The sequence below is a fragment of the Eulemur rufifrons genome, chromosome 8, assembly GCF_041146395.1.
Source record: "Eulemur rufifrons isolate Redbay chromosome 8, OSU_ERuf_1, whole genome shotgun sequence".
NCBI lineage: Eukaryota > Metazoa > Chordata > Mammalia > Primates > Lemuridae > Eulemur > Eulemur rufifrons.
Window position 1 is genome coordinate 24,735,573 of NC_090990.1, and position 22,935 is coordinate 24,758,507.

At 47.8% G+C, this 22,935-nt stretch overlaps 2 protein-coding genes across 3 annotated transcripts in view; one reads left to right on the plus strand and one right to left on the minus strand.

Annotated features, from left to right (window-relative positions):
- KIAA0319L (KIAA0319 like) overlaps positions 1-13,983 on the minus strand; it is a 95,483-nt gene extending 81,500 nt beyond the window's left edge. For both annotated transcript variants that reach the window (XM_069479752.1, XM_069479751.1), the window contains exons 1-2: positions 13,797-13,983; positions 11,016-11,182 (exon numbers count right to left, since the gene is read on the minus strand). In XM_069479752.1, coding sequence (XP_069335853.1) covers positions 11,016-11,154 — 139 coding nt within the window. In that variant the 5' untranslated portion in view covers positions 11,155-11,182; positions 13,797-13,983. The remainder of the gene's footprint in view (positions 1-11,015; positions 11,183-13,796) is intronic.
- Positions 13,984-14,328: 345 nt separating this feature from the next.
- On the plus strand, positions 14,329-22,368 carry NCDN (neurochondrin). Its single transcript, XM_069479753.1, has 8 exons — positions 14,329-14,469; positions 14,741-14,808; positions 15,754-15,894; positions 16,965-17,933; positions 18,962-19,203; positions 19,775-19,999; positions 20,399-20,541; positions 21,872-22,368. Exons 2-8 carry the CDS (start codon positions 14,776-14,778, stop codon positions 22,306-22,308), a joined length of 2,190 nt encoding a protein of 729 aa, XP_069335854.1. The 5' UTR covers positions 14,329-14,469; positions 14,741-14,775; the 3' UTR covers positions 22,309-22,368.
- The last annotated feature ends 567 nt before the right edge of the window (positions 22,369-22,935 follow it).

Below are 22,935 nucleotides of genomic sequence, written 5' to 3' on the forward strand. Positions count from 1 at the left end.
CATTCAATTGTTCACCTGAGGTCCTAAGAAACCTGATGCCAAATGAATAGGAGCACCCTGATGTAGAAAAGACTTTCAAGTGCTGACTGGCTGGGTGTACCTAACACCCATGAAATCACCACAGAATATACACTCTCAAATCGGGGGCAAAGGCTGCAGCTATAGCACTCTCTCCACACCCCCAGATAACCACCCTCACTGCTTGTTCTGGGATGTGGATTATTAAAGGTGAGAGTGGGCTGAATTGAAAGGAAAGCTGGAGACATACCATGTTGTGGACAACGGCTTCACCTACATAATTCTTAGCAGAAGGTTACTCTATTGAGACCAGCTGAGACATCAAATTGCCTAGTCTCCTACCTTCTTAGGATTCCGCAAGGAAGACTGGGTCTCTATCATCATTATATTACCTTGGGACCGTGGAAGGCCTCACACTGTTTGAAGGTAATTTTGATACCGGTAAAATCATCCCTCTCAAAGAGAATTTGTTAGCTAAGAACGGCAAAGGTATCAACAGACTGCAAGCTCCATGAAGGCAGGAACCATATCTGTCCTGTTCGGCATGGTATTTCTAATGTCTAGGATAGAAAGCATCCAATAAACATATTTTAAAGGAAGGAAGGACAGGACTAACTCTGCAAGCTACCTCTGACACAAAATTCAAACATGCTATTCAATCAGCCCCAATCAAAACACTGTTCTGACCAAAAGACAGAGCCAACTGGACCTAGCACAAGGCTTTCCTAAACGTGGGAAGTGAACCAGGGCAGAGGACGAGGTGGTGTCGTGCAGCAGAACAGAGTCCTCTTCCAGTGGAAACATCTCCTTACCCGGAGGAGGAGACAGTGGCTCATCAAGCTCCTTGGTGGCATATTACAATCATGAAAAATGCACAGTACAGTTCACTCTGTTATGGGCTTCAATCAACCTCAGGCCTGTAAGCTATATGAATGGAGGCCTACTTTCCCTGGCAATGCAGAAAGACCAGGTGCCCACATTATACTCAATAATGTGGGCACTGAGATCCCATGGGACAGAGGTTAAGAAGCCAGCAGAGAACTCAAACCTGCTGCCTGCTGAGTCATCCTGGAGTTAGAAAAACATTTAGCCAAATTTAACTTTATGTTATTATACTATAATAACTATTGCTTACATTTGCTGAATTTTATTTATGCACATAGGAGTAAGCTAAGCCTTTTGCACGAATATTTAATCCTCACAACAATCCCATGAGACGTACTGTCATTCCCATTTTATAGATGAAGAACCTGATGAAAGGTGGGTTTCAGTAACACCACCCAGTACATAATAAAACCAGGATTCAGACTTGTCTGACTCCTGAGTCCAAGCTCTTGGCCACTCTGTCTCCTATCTCCAGCTCAGCTGATGAAAAGGCAGGTGGTCAAGACCAATTCTTACAACTAACTTGTCTCTGAAACTTATCCAGTACTGTCTGGAATCAAAAGTGGCTACAAGATCTTAACCACATGGACTGGTTTTTCTTATGAAAACTCTTGGATGAAGGATCAGAAAGTCATTTCAAAAGGCAGGTTCTCAAATCACGAGCTATCCAATTGGACCCAAACTCTTCAATGCTACTCATCTGAAAACAGGGGTCCAAACACTAACCACACACATAGTTCACAACTATGTTCCTGCCCGTTCCACACAATGCCTTCCTTGAATTAGAAAGTGTTCCAATTACTGAGATTTTATAAAAATCTCCAAAATAAGCCAAAAGGCTATGCTTTGGCCCTGTAATTGTTACCTTGTTTTTATAAACTTCTCTGCTGTCTTATTATTTCCTCCCTGAGGAATTCCTGAGGAGAGTCAATCTAAGACAGCTTTTAAATTGAATTGGATTTACTGTCCAATTATGCCATTTTCTCATCCCTCTTCACTTTGTCACACAAGTAGGAAATGAGTTTATATTTGCATAGTTTTTCTAAAAGGCAAAAAGAACCCACCAAAATTACAGTTTTCTAAGATGGAAAGAAGGACTTAAGGTAACTATCTTTCATTGAAGTATTTAAGTAAAAGACAATTATTTAATTCATTGAAAGGGGCTAACTTTAGCAAATTCTGATTGGTCTTACTAATGTCAATTAAATTGTGATATAACAGGATCCCACAGACTTGCTCAATGCTAGCTGAATTCTAGAATCAAAAAGCTTGCATGGTTTGCCCTAACGACCAGAAAACTCTACCTTTCTCCAGCTGCCATGTACTCAAGTCATTATCCTACAATCTGAAGAGACAGATTTAGGATTAATAATTTATTACCTTCCTATACTGCAATGTAGTTAAGAATATAGGACAGTTTGGCAGGAGAAAGTTCCTGTTGAAGGCTCATTGCTGTAAGATACATTCCATTAGTCATCTGCTTCAAATTAGGTGCCCAGCAAATACATGAAGAGCAAGGATACAATGCTACCTAAAAAGTCTCCTGAAAATGCTTTTCCCCTGAAGACCAAAGCATGTTCAAAATACATCATTCTCTTAAAGGAAAAAGATACCACTTGGTCTGACTGGTACAAGAGGGGCTGCAGTCCTCAAAGTATAACCAAAGGATAAGGGCAAAGGAGGAAAGTGAGGCCAAGATCAACAGGTGCCTTCCGTCTGCCGGGGACACTTGGGTTCATGAATATCATCAGCTATATAAGAACAAAAAGAGAATGGCAACGAGTGGTGAAGACAACTCTTGCTAAGGCAGAAAGGAACTGTCTCTGTCCCATCTGCAGTCCCTGTGTGGGGGGTGAGGGTGATAATTAATCTCTCTCACCCCAAGTTTGGGACTAATTATAATATAAAACATGGCAGTTAGGGGTAGATAGAAATCAAAATATCATCTTCATAGTTAAGTGATAAGGGAGACTGAAGAACATGGCTGAGATATGTAATCACAAATGGCCTTATACTTTCCTATACTGAATTAAACTTACCCAACTGGACAAATGTAGGCTGTCCTGGCATGGACAGACAGCTAGAGCATGGCAGGCAGAGAACACCTGAAAACCCTGAAGACTGGCCATTCCATACAATAGGATTCTTTTCTAATCTCATCAGTCATAAAAATCACTCTGCTATTCATGGAGTAAGAGAAAGAAAGGGTAGAGAAAAGAGCAAAAATTACCTCCCAAATATTGTTCCCTCCTGGAAGTACCCGCTTAATGGGCTGAGACTGAATGATAAGGCAGCAAAGAATGATTCTCTCTAATATGTATATTCCAAAGTGGTGCTATGTCCAACATTATCTTTAGGTTAATCCAACAAACCTTCACTGCTATCCTACTATGTGCTAGATGCTAGGGATGTAACTATGAGTAAGACAGTTTTGTGGAGCAGACAGAAACACAAACAATCATAGCAGATGTCTGCTCCAAGCCATAAGGGAGTAACTGGTACCAGACTTACCATCCTGTCACAAACAAACATAAAACTGGACAAGACAACTGTTTTTAGTTAGGAGATAATAGGCAGGGCAACGCTGCAACCCGGAGAGAAGGGAAACCTGAAGTGTGCCCCATAATTACTCGGCTTTCTGTTAAGGGACAATTTCCCAACCATGGCATAGAAAGCTGGCAACCAAACAGACCAGAGGGGTCTCAATGAACCCAAGAAGCAGAGATCTGAGTTTGGCTAGAATTTGAGGGGTAAGATATTGGGAGAGGAAGGAGCTGTAAAGAAAGGGGGCCCAAGAAGTTCAGTGAGAGGGTGCCCTACCAGTCTGTGGCTGAGAAGGTGCCCTACCAGTCTGTGGCTGAGGAGGGACTGTAAAGACACAGAGCAAGGCCATATGATGTTTATTAGATGGTAGATGCCACAGGGCTGAGAGGGAAACAAACTCACTAGAGGTCAAGCATGCCAGGGGTAGGAGGTAGGAGCGTGTTGTAATTCTGGCCCTGCCAGAGGGAAGAAATCACATTAACACCCCATACCAGCAGAGACACCAGAAAGGCCTCACCTCAGAAGTAAGGACCACATTCTGAAGCAAGACCTACCCTGAACCTCTCCCCACAAAGCCTAAAACCACACAGTATAACATGGTGGAATCAGAGAGAGATGTGTAGACATTATGAAAACATTAAAGAAGGAGTGCAGACCAGGGGCCTCAGGGAAAGCCTGGGAAAGGAGCTTATATTTACCTGAATCAGAATACATCAGCAGAACGGTAATGACATATCCAGAGGAATGGAGCCCTCTACATAGAAACAACAGATCAACAGTGATTTGGATGTGGAGGAGAGAAAGGAGTAGAGAATGACTCAGGGATTTCTATCTCAGAATATGGGTAGAGGTGGTCCTTTCATGGTTATACAGAATAAAATAGGAGAAAGAAGGCTAAAAGATCACAGGTTCAGTTTTGGTATATTAAGTTAGAGGTAGGTGTGAGACATCCAGTTGGAGAGGTGTAACATACAGGTGGCTAGGTGGTCTGGAGCTCAGGAACAGTTTTAGACTTAGGAGTAGTGGGCACACAGGTTGCAACTGTGGGAATGAATGAGCTTGCCGAGGGTGAACACACAAGAGTGGGACGAAACAGAACCCTGAAGAACAAAACATTTAAGGGACAAGCTGAAAAGGGAGTGAGGAAAAAATAATTAGAAAGTGCAGTGCATCAACTAGAAGAAGAACAAAGCAAAGCATGGTGTCACTCAAGGCAAGTGAGGGAAGGGTCTCAAGAAAGCAGTCAAAGGTGTCAAATGCAGCAGAGATATTAAGTAACGTAAAAAATAGAGGTGACTGACTAGGAAGATCACTGGTTATCTTGGCAAAAGCCAAGGTTTGGGCAGAAGCCAGACCTTACTGGATTCAGAAGAGGATAGAGGTAGGAGAATAAAACAATAAATGTGGTCTGCTCTTTCAGAAAGCTTCGCTGACTGCAAAGATCAAATCAGGGAGGTGGATAGAGATCTCACACAAAGAACAGTGGCTACCTCAGTGAGTATTTGTTGAATGAGTATGTAATTTAAAAAGTGAACAAATGAATAAACTAAGAAATCTATACCCTAGTCCTTGTTGGTCTCAAAGGCATTGTGGCTCTTACTGTGTCAATTTGTCTATTTGCAAACTGGATATGTATTAGGCCCAAGCCAAGTTCCACTTCCTCCATGAAGCCTTTCTTGATTTTTCTAACCTTCAATAACCTTCTCTACTATAATCAAAAAGACGAAGAATAAAGAGTTTTGGCAAGGATGTGGAAAAACTGGAACTCTCAGACATCGCTGGCGGGAATGTAAAATGGTGCAGCTGCTACAGAAAACAGTTTCTCAAAAAGTTAAACCAAGAGTTACCATATGATCCAAAAGACATGTACACAAATGTTCAGAGAAGCATTATTCATAATAGCTAAAAAGTAGAAACAACCCAATGTCCATCAACTAATAAATGGATAAACATAAAACAATATTATTCAACCATAAAAAGAAATGAAGTACTAATACCTGCTACAACATGGGTGAACCTTGAAAACGTTATGCTAAGTGAAATAAGCCAGACACAAAAGGCCACATATGATTCCATTCACATGAAATGTCCAGAATAGGCAAATCCACAGAGTTAGAAAGTAGATTAGTGGTTTCTAGGAGCTGGGGTAGTGGGCGATAGGGCATGACTATTAATGGGTACAGGGCTTCCTTCTGCAGAGAGGAAAAAGTTCCAGAATTAGATAGTGGTATACTGCAATTTAAAAAATAAATAATCTCCTCTAATCGCTTACTTACCCAAATTCTACCCATCTACCTAGGACTATATCTACTGGTTTGTAGTGAATGAAATTACTCTCTTCAGTGAGACAGGTTCCTTGAAGACAGAAAGCCTCATCAACTTTCCCCTGGACTATTTCATTAGCTTCCTAATGAATACTCTTACCTCTAGCCCTGACCTCCTCTTTCCATCCTCCTCCCCTCTCCACCATTATCATTCTTCTATACTCCAGCAAAAATGACCTCGAAATGTACCAGTATTACAGTATTATTAATACAGTTTGTTTTGTTTTGCTTTTTGATACAGGGTCTTGCTCTGTCACCTGGGTTAGAGTGCAGTGGCATCACCATAGGTCACTGGAACCTCAAACTCCTGGGTTCAAGCAATCATCTACCTAGCCTCCCAAGTAACTGGGACACAGACACCATGCCACCACACCCAGCTAATCTTTAAAAATTTTTTTGTAGAGATGAGGTCTCGCTATGTTGCTCAGGTTGGTCTCAAACTCCTGGCCTCAAGTGATCCTCCTGCCTCAGCCTCCCAAAGGGCTAAGATTACAGGCATGAGCCACTGCGCCCAGTCACAGTTTTATATTTATTACCAGCATTAAAGTATTATAGAGTGTTTGCCTATAAGAGCTGTACAAAACAAAGCACTAGAGCATGAAAAGAAAATATTAGAACTCTTCATATTTGTTTTTGAGTTGATCCCTTCAAACTGTTTTAGTTAATCCCCTTACAATTTTGTTTTTGGCATCTCATATATAAGACATTAACTAGTACCATGTTACTTGTCATAATGTATAAATATATATATTGGGATATGGCCTCAATTTTTTTTATGGATTAGAGTACATAATGAAGAAAGTTTACAGACCACCTGCCTAAAAACACGAAAACTACAGTTTCTTAGCATAGCATACGAGACCCTTTGTGACCTGGCCACCATCCACCTCTTCAGGAGCTGCCATTCCAGCTTTGCTCTTCACATTCTAGCAGTGCTAAACTGCTTGTAGAGTTTCTTCTTTATATCAAGCTGTTTCACACTTTCGTGGCTTTACTCTTGCATTTCCATTACCTGGGAAAACCCTTTGTATCCTTCAAATTCAACCTTCAAAACTATGTTCAGGCTTCTCAGCTTCTCTGCAAAGAATTCTTGGGATCTCCCCCTTCACCTTTGAGCAAAATCCTTCTTCTCTGATTCCAACAGCACTATGTGCATTGCATCCCTCTATCTTTTCACTTACCACATCAAAGTGTTCAAATATTTACTTCCCCAATTAAACTGGAAGTTCTTCTGGGGCAGGGATTGTGTTGTATTCATCTTTATTATCCTAGTGCCTAGTCTAGAACCAGATCCCTAGTAAGTTCTCAAAAAATAGTTCTGACTTGAATAATTTTTCTCTGTACTCAAAATACTTATTAACCATGTAATCTTCCTTTCCAGGAAGGGAACATTAGTAAAAGTTTTCACAGCCAACTGTTAGCTTTAAGCCTATATTAGCCTCAACAATTCTCCTTGTTTGAGGTGTCCAGGGCCAGGTAAGTCCTCACATCCCCCACAAACAAGCACACATAACTCTTCAATGTACACATTCCTTCTTTAGATATGTTAATATATTTGTTACGGTTTTAGTCAAATCTTCTTGGTCTCAAAGGCACCGTGTCTCCTTAAGGTATCTTTGCATACCTCTGCTTTGATTGTGTTGATTTTTTTTTTTTCCTAGATCCTAATAGGCTCAAGATTGTGTTGATTTTAAAATTTAATTCTCAAAGGACAATTCCCTTATTTACTAATTCATTGGTTTATTCAGTCAACAAATATTTTTATTCTGTATCTACTGTGTGCCAAGCCCTTGGTACCTGCTAAAATACCTAGCCTAAGTAAAAGAGGCAAGACTCCTGCTTTGAAGAAGCTGACAATCTATTGTAGAAATTTCCAAATTCTTGGGGTCACTTCATATTTGTCTCCAGAAGAGAACCCCTAGGTCCAAAATGCTATTTTTCAAGCCACTTAACAGTAAATTTAAATAGAAAAACAGTGATTCAATGGCCCACAAGGAAAAGACAGAGCCTCTTTTATTAGACAAAATGTAATCACTGCTTTCCAGCAGTGGGGCTTCAGCACTGAACCCAAAAGCAGAAATAAAAAAGAAGCCCACTATGTGCAAGTCAGTGGGTACCTGGGGCTCTATCAAAGATGGGGTAAACGACTAAGTGGTAAACAGGAACGGAGGATAACTGGAGAGCTGTCTTATGCCGGTTGTTTTTTTAGGAATAATCTATATAATCCCTGAGCTAAATAACAACAGCAAACAATCAAGAATGTATTTTATCTGGGAAAAACTTTAGAGCTCAGGTAAAAACTGAATAAAATCACGAACAGATAAATACTGAGTCAGGCTACCACCAATAGGTTTTTGCTGCTATTATTTTGTTATTTCAGATAGGAGTTTTCCCCCTTATAAAAAAAGTTATACAAATACACTGAAAAAAAAGATCTGGAAAACACAGAAAAGTATAGTGATAATAATGCCACTGCTCAAAAAAACTATATTAACATTCAGTTAGATATCTTGCTTCAGAATGTTTTCTATTACATAACTCTTTTTCTTTTCATAAAATTGACATAATAGTGAATAGGCAGTTGTGTATCTTGCTTTTACCATTTAATATTAGAAGCATTTCCAATGTACTCATTCTTTTAAAATATGAATCTTAGTCATTCTTGTACTCATTCTTTTAAAATATGAATCTTAAGGTTAGATAATATTCCACTATGTGGATATGCAAAAATTTCACAATCCTCTTATTTTTGGGGCAGATTATAGCAATGTTTGCAGAACAGAATAAATGAGTGTTGATGAGTGCTCTTTTTCACAACTCTCTAAATATATCCTTGAGATAAACTTTTAAGGGGGGAATTAAGTCAAAGGATATGAATTTTCTAGGGCTCTTGATATTTATGCCAAAAAGTCCTCTGTTTAAACCTCCCAGCACTGTATCAGGGCAACCACATCACCCCTTAGCAGCACAAGATATTTTTACTTTAATCTTCATCAATATGATAGATTAAAAGGGATTTCTCATTTTAATCTGCAGTTCTTTCGTTGGTTATGAGAATGAACATCTTAAAGACATTCATTTTAATTTCTTATTTATGGCACTCTCTATGCCCTTTATTTCTCTACCAGGATATTGTATTTTTTAAAAACTTGATGTGAAAGAGCTCCAATAAATCAAAATATATAACAAATATGTCTGTCATGTGTTTACATGTCCCCTCAGTTTGAGCACACCTGGCTCTTGATCTTTAATTTCCACAGTTAAAGCACCAAACTTTTCTAAAATGGAACTGGTACAATCTAATCCCCACCAGAACCACTCCTAACAACAACACCTTTGACTTTTATACTCGATTTGTTCACTGGGATGCTGCATTTAAGCACCAAGCTCAAGGGGTACTAAAGACTTGCCCAATAAGCCTAAAATGCTACGTTTAACCAAGTGCTAGACTGGAAAATATAGAAAAACTTGGAATTGCTTCTTCATCCCCTGTACTTTGAATCCCTCAAATAATAAGCTGCTTATCATGCTTCTGGGTAAAAAAAAAATTGTCTTTGGTCCTCCAAAAGATCACTTATGCAGGGAACACAGGGTAGCAGAAGACAAAAAATACGAGCTCTAGAGTGGATAAACCTGGGTTTAGAATCCTGACATGAATCCTGTCACATTCTTGCTGTGTGACTTTGGTCAAGTCATTTTGCCTTTCTAGGCCTCAAATTCCTTATCTATATGAGAATAAAATTATCTGTTTTAAGATTATCATGAAGCTTAAATAAGGTATGTAATATTTATAATCAGGAATTTGGTATGTGGTAGGTACACTTCAAAAAATGTGATTTTCCAGCCAGGCACGGTGGCCCACACCTGTAATCCTAGCACTCTGGGAGGTGGGGAGATTATCTGAGCTCAGGAGTTTGAGACCAGCCTGAGCAAGAGCAAGACCCCATCTCTACTAAAAATAGAAAAAATTAGTGGGGCATGGTGGTGTGCACCTGTAGTCCCAACTACTCAGGAGGCTGAGGCAGGAGTTTCACTGGAGCCCAGGAGGCTGAGGTTGCAGTGAGCTATGATGACACCACTGCACTCTAGCCCGGGCAACAGAGTAAGTCCGTCTCAAAAAAAAAAAAGAAATGTGATTTTTCTACTCTGATGGTGTTAAAACAATTATTTATGTAATTCAAATGATCTTACATAAACTGTTGGCCTGATAGTCTGCTGTCCCAGCAAAGCATCATCTGGGGTAAAAACATTTAGGTCAGCTTTCTGTCAACTGTGATTTCCACCACTATAATTATGCAATCATCAACTGCCACTGCAAGACAACAAAAACCCCAAAGTTCATGTTACTGAAATTGTTAAATTCAGTAATTACTTGGGTCTCAAGATTATGACCACCAATTCCTATAAGAAAGCAACAAAAATCTTTGTAATTATAGGACCAAAAGGCTAATTAGTTATCCCAGACAGCAGTCTCTACAGAAGGCTTTTTGGTCACTGCCCAGAATGGCAGCATACTCAGAAGTCTTTCTCAAACTGCTGTTTTCTCACACTCCCTACTTTGAAAGAAACAATGTTAACAAAAGAACTGAAAGAAAAAAGACAGAAAGAAAGGGTATTCTCCTTTGAAATTTGTCCTTATTGGTACTGATTCCTGGCAAGAGGCTTTACCCTGGTGCAATAATCTCCAGGAGAAAGGCATACTCTGTAAAATCTACCAACACAGCCCCTTTCTATGGAAAAGGCAAGGCACACAGTCTCCCTGTAAGTGCAGATTCCCTTAGGAAAGGAAAGGAATCAAAGTATCATTTACTAAGCATCTATGTTCAGAGTGCTATGCCACATGCTTTAATTACAATATCCCTCAAATCAAACTATGAGGTAGATATTATCCTTTCTCAAAGACACTAAGTAACTTGCCCAAGGTTTTATAGTCCTTAAGTGGAAACATCCAGCCCCAGGACTCCACATCTGTCTACCCTTGAAACCTTTTTGTTTTCAATACAGTTTTGTCAAATCTCAAAACGATCGTGCCAATTCTCCCTTATAAGAAAGAATCCAATTTAAATTTTGGTTCCAAAACAAAACAAACAAATAAACACAACAAACTGAGTATCCACCAAAAGAATGACTATTTCTGTCAATTAGAAGATTGCTTTCCTGCCTCCCAATACCCCTTAAGATGAACTGAGGGACTCACACAGGGTGCCCTTTTTTAAAATCTTAAATCTATAAAGAAAATGGTACCTGTTGACAACCACAGAGCACTGAAGCAAAAGCAAATATAAAACAGGTACAGGCTTCTCAACCACTTCACAGATGTCTGCCAATATCCTGATAAAATCCAGGAAGCAGGACTTGGCATGACTCCCAGCCTCTTCTCCATGGCCTTCCAGACGGGCGGAACCAGTACACTAGAAAGACAAAAAGAGAAGCAATTGTATGCCAAGTAATTAATAATTGATTCCTGGAAATATGGAATGCTAGAGAATGTGACAGATTAGGGGAAAGAGAAATTTCGAGTCTGTCTTTTACTGCTTATTCCTGCCTATAAATTTTAAATCTGAGCTTTGACATAGCCTATAATTATCAGGATAACAACATGGCAAGGGATGGATATGAAACAAATCCCTAAAAACTGAAACACCTTATAGTCCATTATTTTCTAATCTAAGAGTAAATCGTCTGTGTGATAGAATGGAAAGAGTATCAGCCTGAAAATAAGATCTGAGTTTCAGTTAAAGTTCTGCCACTGACAGCTTTATGACTGTGACCAAACATACTTTCTTATCTATGACAAGAAGAGGTTGGACCTTCAGAAGTAAACTAACCTGAGGGTTTTGTCTGGCCCAGTGTTTTAAAAAATTTTAATACGACTGTCTTTAGGCAGCACATGCAACTCTCCAGTTTGCCACTGTCCCCACTCACCACTATTACCTTAAAAATCTATTCAATTTACACCTCCATGTTAACCACCCCCCATCCCTGCACTGTGCTGGCTACCCTAGAGGCTGTATGCTTTAGGTCCCTTTCAGCAAAAAAACAGATTTTCCATGTTTCTTCCCTCTTATACAACTTTGCTATATTGTATAAATTATTATATAAATCTTGGCAACATTATGAGGGTTAATTGAATTCTGAGGAAGCAACTCAAAAATCTTCTGTGCTAACTATGCACCACATCTGGCAAATGATACCAGCTGACAACCCCTAACCCCCATCCCCAGACAGCATACAGGGAGATCCGCACTGCCTGGGCTGGATATCAATGCTGACTAATACCAGGAAACAGACACAGACGCACACACAGCTAAAAATGTGAGGTGCAGCCCACCCAAAAAAAAAAGGCTTTCACTGTGCCATAAGCATCTGAAAGACTTCATCTTTCTCATTCACTTCCATCCACTACTATTTCTAGCTGTTGTGTATTGTATTTATGGGAGCAGGGGACAGAAAAGAGGTGTGTGGGCCAGAGACATGTTCAAGAGATTATGAAACGCAGCCTAAGTTAGAAAGTATATCCAGCAACTTCTCTAGCCTCCCAAGATGGAATGGGTAAGTATGCATGCGTGTGGTGTGTGTGTGTGAATCTTACCCAATACATTTCTGCCTACCACAAACGGATTTAAAACTCAAGGTGACTCAACACCTGTCATTCATAGCCTTATAGGTGGGTGGGAGAAGCAGAAAAGAAATGAATAGGTTTTGAAAACAGGAGTAATAAACACCGTTGGACTAGCAAGCTGATTAGAAGTGCAATTGTCTTACAAACCCTGCACTATAAGAGCAGCAGAATTACTTTCATTTGAACTCCCAACCGGTCATTCTTCTGAAACTTACAATCGCCCACTGCTAGGGTCCAGTTAAAGGCTTGCTGACCAGAGGCAGGAACAACACATCACCAGGAGCCAAATAGTTTGTTGTGGAATCAAAGGGTAACAACCCAGGGAGAGAACACACACCCCCACAATACTTGACAAATGAAAATGTAGAAAAGCTTGCAATAGTTCTGGCATTTAGGGCGTTACAAGTACACCCAAAATAAAAGCACTCTGTTACAGCAGCTGTTCAGACAGAGCAGGGGGTAATGTTTACTTAATACTTCAGGTTGATGGGGGATGTATCACAGTTCAGTCTGTCAGCTACATACGTGGAACTCCATTTATGTACACAGCGATAAGATATGTTTGAACAACCACAGAGCACGACTGAAACAGCCTATTCAGCTGGTATGAGTAATCAAGAATAAAGCTCTTTTTAAAAAAAGTCTCAGATATTTGGGAAAGTTACAGAACAGACTGCCATGAATAGCTTTGCTTATATTTGCAGACATTGTTTTCCAAATAGCTGGAAAAATGAACAGATTGTTCTGGGAGGTCGTCTTTCCAATTTGTTCCTAGTTTTCAGTCTGTTGCTCACATAAGAAAGCACGAGGAGAGTGGCTAATGCTCTTCACTAACTGCAACTATTGTCAGCTGGGCACAACCACCATGAGATGAGAGAAGGCAAAGCTTTCTTGAATTCCGCCTGATGTTTTCTATTTTGACTTCCTTCACTTCACCTTTGTGCTCACTGCAGCCACGACGGGACCCTTTGTGGGGCATAATTTTCAAAATCCTGAATGAGGTAGGTTTCACATCATAACTTACACATCGCGCTAAACCCCGCCCCCCTTATTCTGCACCAGCTTTCTATTAACATATTGGTGAGGAGACCAAACACCAGAGACAGCAGTTAAGGGCGAAGCTGCAGAGGTCAAGGGTGGAAGGACGACAGCGCCCCAAGCCCAGTCTGTCCGCCTGTCAGGGGATGGAGGGAGCTGCACTACCAGGCCCAGGCCGAAAGCAGCGGAGTCCAGCCTGGGACCCAAGCTGCGCACCTGCAAGGCCAGAAGAGGCTGGCTGCCCTGGCCGGCCAGGAGCGCCACCTCCGGGTCCCGACACCCGGCCAGCGCACCCCGAGTCCCACCTGCCCCTCCCCTGAGTTCATGGTCCTCGGCCTGGCAGCCAGCTGCCCCCGGCCACCTACCGGGGCTCAGGGCCACATAGCAAGGCCCCGGCTCTCGGCGGCCTCCGCCTCCTCCTGGTCCATGGGCTCAGGGGGCCCCAACCTTCGCTCCCCTCACCCGGAGGAGGAGGAAGAGGAAGAAGGTAGTGCGGGTTCCCCACCCGGACAGCTACCTCTCGCCTCAGCCTCCCAGGACAGCGACAGCGGCCGGAAACGCCGCCTCCTCCCACCTCCCGAGGCTCAACCCGGAAACACACTCTTTTGATAACCAACACCTCCCGCCCCTCCCCCCGGAAGCGCAATTCCAGCTGCGAGCCCGCGGGGGAGGAGGGGCAGTGTTGGGTGGGTACAACTACGCACAAGCGAAGGAATCTGGGCCCCCAGCCTCTCGCTTCCCGCTCTCCAGAGGCAATCTGCACCTTGCCTGCTTTGCACGAGCCCCAGGCCCCGGACTCTGGCATTACCCACAAGCAAGATGGCGGCAACGGCGGCAACCCCTACGGCTTAGCGCCCAGACATGCCATTGGCCAGAGCCTGGAGTGAAGCGGCCGCGGATTGGTCGAGAGCGTTGCGGGGGTGGGGGTGGAGCTGCAGTAGCCTGGAGCACGGAGTGGGCAACGCGGCGTGAGCAGCGGCTTCAGGCTCCCGGAGCATCGCGCTCGGAGAAGACTTCGCCGCTCGGGGCCGCAGCCTGGTGAGCTCAGCCCCCTTCAGGCCCTCCCCTGCATCCCAGCCGGGGCCTCTCCGAGCCGGCGCTGATCGATGCTGACACACCCCGGGGACCCTATCGCAACTCCATCGTGCCATATCGCGACATCATCGCACCCTGTCGAGACTCCATTTTGTCACAACCCTTTTCAATATATATCTTTTTTTTTTTAATTTGCCCTGTCATCTTTGGGGGCTGTCTCCCATGTTGTGATTTTGCCGTGATCTCTCCGTGACATCACCGCACCATCGTGAAGTGTGATCTCATCGCCGCCCTGTCGTGACTTCATCAATGTCGTGTTGTGACCTGGCTGCGGCGGGACAGGTGGTGGTGACCGCCAGGAACCCTCCTTCCCTTCTCATCTCCCCATCTCAGCAGCCCCGCTTCGATTATCCGGCTTTTGGATTCTCCGTTGTCCTGGGAACTCTCCGGGACCCCTTCTTGCTTCTCCAGCCTCTGCTGGCATCCACAGGCTGGTAGCGGGACGGGGAGAGCGAGGAGAGGGAACGCAAAGGGTTAATTTTGCTGCTGCTGCTGCCGCTGCTGCTGCTGCTGCTGCTGCTGCTACTGATGTTGCTGCTGTTGCTGCTGCTGTTGCTGTTGCTGCTGCAGCCTCTGCCTTAGGGAGGGAAGGGAGAGGAGGCAAGGAGCCTGCGGGGGCGACTGAGAGCCCTGGCTGGAGGGTTGGGGTCCCCAGAGGGGCCTCCAGGCCTTCCCATCTGAGCACCTTGTATTCTCACTTCTGCTGAAGCTCATCTCCTGCCTCTGAAGAAGGGAGGGGAAAGGAAGCCTAGGATGTCCTTTTCCCCTATGTCAGCCTGAGTCCGGATAATCGAACTTCATCCCTATATGTCTCCATTCCTCCCTGTCTGTCCTCACCACTCACTCCCTCTGTGCCTTGGTGGAGGAAGATAAAACCTGGACTCTGGTGCTAGGGGTACAGCCAAGCAGTGAAGCCAGCCCCCTCCCACCCCCAGGAGATTGGTGAGGAGAGCTGTCCAGCTGAACAGCAGGGTGCATGGTCCTTTCCTACTTTCTGGAGGTGACCTTGGACCAGGGTCCCTTCTTCATCCCTAAGGATTTGCAGGTCCAGCCCCTTAAAGGGGCTCCCCCAAGGGAAGTCAGTCCTGAGGAGCCCCCCCCCCAAGTCCTCTCCTCCTCTCCCTCTGTACTAATCCCTCCCCCACTCCCTCCATCCTCCAGTCTCACCCCCACCCCACCCCCGTTCCTCCTCTGCAGAGCGATGCTCAGTCCCTCTTGTGTTCACAGTTGGGCAAGGCGGGCATCATGGCCTCGGATTGTGAGCCAGCTCTGAACCAGGCAGAGAGCCGAAACCCTACCCTGGAGCGCTACCTGGGAGCCCTCCGTGAGGCCAAGAATGACAGCGAGCAGTTTGCAGCCCTGCTGCTAGTAAGGAACTGGTTGGAAACTGAGAGGTGGGAAGGTCTGGGTGGTTGGGCCCCCAAGGAATGGGGTCAGCAAGTCCCCAAGGTTAAGTAGGTTTTGCTGGCATCTCTGAAGGCACCAAAGACGACCCAAGACTCCTACCTTTGTGCTCTTTTTTGCTTCCCTTAGAACAAGGGTAAATAAGGCTGTGGCACTAGAAGCCTTGGTGGAGGCTGTGGGTCTGCTTTCTGGGCGTCCCAGAGCAGATGGGAGCTGACTCATAGGGTAACAGCAGCAGGTAGTAACTAGTGCAGAGTACTTGAGGGCTGGGAATGATTGTTCTGGGCCTGGAGAGAGTAACAGGACTGGAAGTGGCTGGGGAGGGGTCCTAGGGATGGCCAGGATGGCAGTAAATAGATTAAGGTCAGGGAGCTGGTTCAGGGCTTAGCCCTGTTGGAGGAACCCAAGCTGGGGACAGCAGAGCAGGAGCTGCAGTGCTAGGAACGGGGGGGTTGGTGTGTGGGGGGTGAAGGGAGGAGGGAGTACAGCCGCTGCTTGTTTGCCATGGCAACAGGGAGAAGGCTCTGGAGTCAAAGGCTCACACTGCAGCAGAGGAGGTGTTTAGGTGAAATGTAAGGGGAAATGTTTTGACAGGCAGAGCGGCGAGACATAGGAGCCATTTCCCCTGAGAAGGTGGCAGAAATGGATCAGGGACTTCTCTGGAGGGAGCAATTAGGGAAGGATGTAAATCCTTGAGGGATTTTAAACATTGAGTGCTAAGCCCCTTCCAACCCAGGTTGTGGGCATCTAGATTAGACATCAGGAAGAACTTCCTAACTGGCCAGGTGATAAAATGCCCAAATGAGTAGTTGAGGAGGACTAGATCTCCCTTTCCCAGTACAGCAGATGAGAGGGATCCCAGAGGTCACACCTATCTGTCTCTAAGGAGAAGGAAGTTGCCAGATGAAGTGACCACAGAGTGAGTCGAGTTGCATAACCTAATCCTGCTAGTCCTCAATGCCCCAGGGTGCAGGGAAGGAACAGTCTTTGCCACTTCTTCCTTTCATCCTGATGATAGCACATACCCTCTATAGGTGACCAAGGCAGTCAAAGCAGGTGACATAGATGCCAAAACTCGGCGGCGGATCTTCGATGCCGTTGGCTTCACCTTCCCCAATCGTCTCTTGACCACCAAGGAGGCACCAGATGGCTGCCCTGACCACGTTCTCCGTGCCCTGGGTGTGGCCCTACTGGCCTGCTTTTGCAGTGACCCTGAACTGGCTGCCCATCCCCAGGTTCTGAACAAGATTCCCATCCTTAGCACCTTCCTCACAGCCCGGGGGGACCCGGACGATGCTGCCCGCCGCTCCATGATTGATGATGCCTACCAGTGCCTGACGGCTGTAGCAGGCACACCCCGAGGGCCCCGGCACCTCATTGCTGGTGGCACCGTGTCTGCCCTGTGTCAGGCATACCTGGGGCATGGCTATGGCTTTGACCAGGCTCTGGCACTCCTGGTGGGGCTGCTGGCTGCTGCCGAGACACAGTGCTGGAAGGAGGCAGAGCCCGACCTGCTGGCTGTGTTGCGGGGCCTCAGCGAGGATTTCCAGAAAGCCGAGGATGCCAGCAAGTTTGAGCTCTGCCAGCTGCTGCCCCTCTTTCTGCCCCCAACAACCGTGCCCCCTGAATGCCTCCGGGATCTGCAGGCCGGGCTGGCACGCATCCTGGGGAGCAAGCTGAGCTCCTGGCAGCGCAACCCTGCACTGAAGCTGGCAGCCCGCCTGGCGCACGCCTGCGGCTCCGACTGGATCCCCGCGGGCAGCTCCGGGAGCAAGTTCCTGGCCCTGCTGGTGAATCTGGCGTGCGTGGAGGTGCGGCTGGCACTGGAAGAGACAGGCACGGAGGTGAAAGAGGATGTGGTGACCGCCTGCTATGCCCTCATGGAGTTGGGGATCCAGGAGTGCACCCGCTGTGAGCAGTCACTGCTTAAGGAGCCACAGAAGGTGCAGCTCGTGAGCGTCATGAAGGAGGCCATCGGGGCTGTCATCCACTACCTGCTGCAGGTAAGGCTGCAGTGACCCACAGAGGGAGCCCAGGGTTGGGGGTGCCAGTGCAGGGGCCGGAAGGCAAGGGAAAGGGGCGTAATGGGGAGAGACAAAGCCGCATGTACACTCGCTGATACTGTAGCAAGCACACCAGGGAGTAGTGTGCGGGGGAGCCTTCCTCCCTCTCCCTCCCTCCCTGATTCTCCACACAAGCACCAGAACCACACACCATATGTGCACTCACATCACAGTACACACGCACACACAACACAGTAACCTCCCACTCACACGATGCTCCCCAATACACATACACTACACGCCACACATCTCTCCCCAACACACACTCACAAAATTGAAGCAGTCTGTTCTGCTTACTCTGTAGCATTGTTTTACATGCGTACACACACACATACCCAAACTTGTAACGGTGCAGGGAAAAGGAGCAGGGCTGGCTGCCTAGTTTCTGGCCTCCGTAGCTGTCCAGCTAAATCCTTCTGACTTCCTTCACTATGTCCCCTTGTTCCTCCCCATCTGAGAATCCAGCTATCCTGTTCCACAGGGATTCAGTCATGACTCTGGTCTCTTTAGTGGCCTGCTCCAGCCACTGAACTCACCAGCCATATATCCCACGCACCATGCTAAGCTCTTGTCTTCTTCTCTGAATTAGCCCAAAACGGAGCCTTCCCTCCCACCCCAGGTCAGAGGTGCTGTAGATGGAGTGTTTACTGTGAGTTTCCTCTAGGCTTGAGATACTTTAGAGGCAAGGAGACAGGGGGATGCAACGAGTGCAGGGGCACGTCCAAGATCCAGTTCTCTAGGCTGCACTGAGAGCCTGGCCTGCTCTGCACCAGGCCTTTGTTGGGTAGGTCCCTACCTTGTGGCAGGTGCTGGGTACACAGGTAGAATACGGCTTCTTGTCTGCCTTTAAAGGGCTCACAGGCCAGAATTCCCTTCTAGCTGTGCTATTCCTAGGCTGGCTGGCAGGCTGGCCAGGCAGGGAAGGGTCTCTGGCCCTGCTCCATCTCAAGGGGGTCCTGTGGCAACAGGTGGGGCCGGAGAAGCAGAAGGAGCCCTTTGTGTTTGCCTCGGTGCGGATCCTGGGTGCCTGGCTGGCCGAGGAGACCTCATCCTTGCGTAAGGAGGTGTGCCAGCTGCTGCCCTTCCTCGTCCGCTATGCCAAGACCCTCTACGAGGAAGCGGAGGAAGCCAATGACCTTTCCCAGCAGGTGGCCACCCTGGCCATCTCCCCCACCACCCCAGGGCCCACCTGGCCAGGAGATGCTCTCCGGTGAGTCTGTAGTTACAGTCTGTCCCATAGACCATTCTCAAGAACAGTATAACACGTGAACACCCCTTCCCCCAAAACTGGGCTGCGCCAGGCTTCCTGGTCGGACCATGAGATTTCCCTCAGGGTTATTTCTGTTTGTTTTTGGGAGCTTGTTCCCACAGGACTCTTCAACTGCCAAGTGTCACTTGCCAACCCCAGAGTTTTCAATTAAAAGAGAACTTATACTTACTAAGTGTCTACTACAAGCCAGGTACCTTGCTATACCCTGTACCAAAACGATCTCATTTGGTCCACACAGCAAATCTGACGTAAGTCTCATCCACATTTTAAAGACGAGGAAACTGAGGCTCACAGAGGTTAAAGCAACTTGCCCAGAGTCACAGTACATGGCAGAGCCCAAGTTTGGTCCTGGGTCTGTGTGGCTCTCAAGCTGGTGCTTTTTCTGTGATACCTACGAGACGGGTCCTTCTCCCCACCTGTCATTTCTGTTAGGCAGGGTGCCCTCAAAAGGGAATCTGTGCACCTTCATCTCTCCCAACCCCACACACGTGTGTCCCTTCCACACCCCCAGGCTCCTTCTGCCCGGCTGGTGCCACCTGACTGTTGAAGATGGGCCCCGGGAGATCCTGATCAAGGAAGGGGCCCCCTCGCTCCTGTGCAAGTATTTCCTGCAGCAGTGGGAGCTCACATCCCCTGGCCATGACACCTCAGTGCTGCCCGACAGCGTGGAGATCGGCCTGCAGACCTGCTGCCACATCTTCCTCAACCTTGTGGTCACCGCACCGGGGCTGATCAAGTGAGGGGCTCGGGGGAGGCTGGCGGGGAGGCCAGAGGAGGGAAAGGGGCACCCAATTGCCTTGACTCAATCTCCTACTTCCCTGTGTTCGTGGGTTTCTGATAGCGTTAGAGTGAAAGGGTCTCAGAGTAGACAAAGCCAGCCCCGCACGAGGATGTGGTGTGTCTGGAACCCCCAGGTACTATGTCAGCATGTCTACCTGCTCCAGCCATAACCCTGTTTCTGCTCCCCAGATGCCGTGGTTGGGGTCCAAAGTTAACTCTTCACCCTGTGCCTAATTTCTTGCCAAACCCTGGCCAGGTGAAGCTGGGAGCTCCGGATGCCAGGTTTTCCAAAGGGCTTGGCCTGGCTCTACTGGCCGCCCACCTGCCTCCATCTCTCCCTCCCTTTCCTCCCCAGGCGTGATGCCTGCTTCACGTCTCTCATGAACACCCTCATGACGTCGCTGCCCGCACTAGTGCAGCAGCAGGGAAGGCTGCTTCTGGCTGCCAACGTGGCCACCCTGGGCCTGCTCATGGCCCGGCTCCTCAGCACCTCTCCAGGTAAGCCCTGGGGACCCAGTACTCATGGGTGAGGGCGGAAGACCTGGGTGGACCTGCTGTATCCTTGGCAAAAGTTACCATTTTCAGAAAATGGTTCTGCACAATTTTCTAATCGAGAGGAAATCTTTGCAGTACATCTCCACTCCCACCTTTCTTCCCAAAATGATAACATTCTCTTTCTTCTGAAGACTTTTAAGGCAAGGTCTGGTGGGTGTTAAGTACAGACCTGCTCAGAGGCACAGGCATAGGCACCTGGGATTCCTGGCAGCCCAAGGAATCTGAATCCTGTGTTTTCAAGGTGGAGCCACCCCCAGCCTTGAGTCAGAAACCTGACTTCTCTCCATTGATGTTTTTCTCTGCTCAACACTTCACCTCCCTCAGTGACAGGCATCAGCACTCCGTGCCCCTCTGTGCACACCTCCCCCCAACCCTGCCTCACCCTGACTGTAAGCAGGGGGAGGGGTACCCCCTCCAGCCCCTGGCAGCCCTCTGTGTCTCCCACTTTGGCCGTGGGTGTCTGCTTGGGTCCCTTTGTCCCTGCCTGTTCCCTCTGCCCCATCTGTCAGGTTGGAGGAGCTGAACAGATGCCTGGGAACAGGGTGTAACGTGCCCGTCCCTCAGCTGCCTCTCTGTTCCCTGTGTGGGGATCCCAGCAGGGTACCTAGCAGTGGGAAGGGGAGCATGTCCCTGTGGACCAAGAGCTCCCTCTGCACTCTCAGTCCCAGCCTGCATCTCCACAGCCCCCACTGTCACAGTCCCAGTGCTGACTCACCCACAAATGCCACCAGGTTAGGCTAACAGCCTACTGGAGTGCACCTGCAGTGTCGGGGTGAACCCCTGCATGGCAGGTAAGCAGAAGCCAGGTCACTTGCTCACGTTCCCCTTTGGCACCCTCTTTGGGCCCAAGAATCAAACTGGTGCAACCTCCTTAGCCTGTGGAAGAGCGTGGGGCCCTGCAGCTGCCCGGGGCAGCACCGTAAGAACCCCGGGGAGGGCTGTCTCTACCTGACCACGTGCTCACATCCCCTCCCATACCAGAGGTCTTGGTGGTTGAGTGTACCAAGATAACTGCTTTTGATTCTCACAACAAATTGCTAAGATTGACACTATTGGCCCCATTTTACAAATGAAGAAACTGAGACCCCAAAAAAGTTACTTATCCAAGGTCACACAGTAAGTAAGTGTCAAAGGTGGGGTTTGAGCCTAGGCAGTCTGATTGAGCCCAGGCCACGCTTCAGCCCCAAGTGTGTCCACGGAGAAGGGGAAAGTGAGGGTCTGGCACGGCAGCCAGCCCTTCCGGTTCATGCCCCGTTCCCTCCGTGCCTTCCAGCTCTGCAGGGAACGCCAGCGTCCCGAGGGTTCTTCGCAGCTGCCATCCTCTTCCTATCGCAGTCCCACGTGGCGCGGGCCACACCTGGCTCAGACCAGGCAGTGCTGGCCCTGTCCCCTGACTACGAGGGCATCTGGGCCGACCTGCAGGAGCTCTGGTTCCTGGGCATGCAGGCCTTCACAGGCTGCGTGCCACTCCTGCCCTGGCTGGCCCCCGCTGCCCTGCGCTCCCGCTGGCCGCAGGAGCTGCTCCAGCTTCTCAGCAGCGTCAGCCCCAATTCCGTCAAGCCCGAGATGGTGGCCGCCTATCAGGGTGTCCTGGTGGAGTTGGCGCGGGCCAACCGGCTGTGCCGGGAGGCCATGAGGCTGCAAGCGGGCGAGGAGACGGCCAGCCACTACCGCATGGCCGCCTTGGAGCAGTGCCTGTCAGAGCCCTGAGGGGTGTCCGCTGGGGACAGACCCAGGGGCGGGCAGCGAGGGAAGGAGGGAGGAGGCATCTTCCCTGAGGCCCCCAAACTGGACCCCCCTCCCTAGACTTCCCCTCGAAACACCCTAGCTTTCTGGCTTTTCCGAGGACAAGGGCATAAGTGCCCACCCCTCAAGTGTAAGGAACTGCGTTCCGTCGCCCAGGCCCCCTTGGGGGCAGGGATTGGCTTGGAAATCAACGTGGTTGTCCCCGCCAGGCCGGGGAAGGTTGGAGCAGCCCCCAGGGAGGGGGGCACTAAGTGTCATTGTGCCCAATGTCTGGCTCCCCCACAGGAGGGAGGCCCCAGGGTAGGACAGGGCTGGCAGGAACTGACTGCCTTGGCCCATGTGCCCTGCCGGCCAGGGCGTGGGCTCCCATAGGCTGTGGTGCCCCCTCTGGCCTCCCAGGTCCACGTCCTTCAGATTAGCCCTTTAGCTCTTGCCCTTGGTCCCCTTGGGCAGAGGGCAGGCTCAGGCCATTGACATCGCAGTTCTTCCTATCAACTTCAGTGACCCAGGGTCTGAACTGCCCCCATGCTTCCAGGGCAGCCTGGGGCAGACAGGCCTGGTGGGGGCTGGGGAAACCTCCTTCCACCAAAA

Bases quoted from the DNA above. Each gene is read 5' to 3' on its own strand.
- NCDN (XM_069479753.1), top strand. From the start codon at position 14,776: ATGTCGTGTTGTGACCTGGCTGCGGCGGGACAG. The intron at 17,934-18,961 runs GTAAGGCTGCAG...CTGTGGCAACAG, and splicing joins TCATCCACTACCTGCTGCAG to GTGGGGCCGGAGAAGCAGAA. The intron at 20,000-20,398 runs GTGAGGGGCTCG...TTTCCTCCCCAG, and splicing joins ACCGCACCGGGGCTGATCAA to GCGTGATGCCTGCTTCACGT.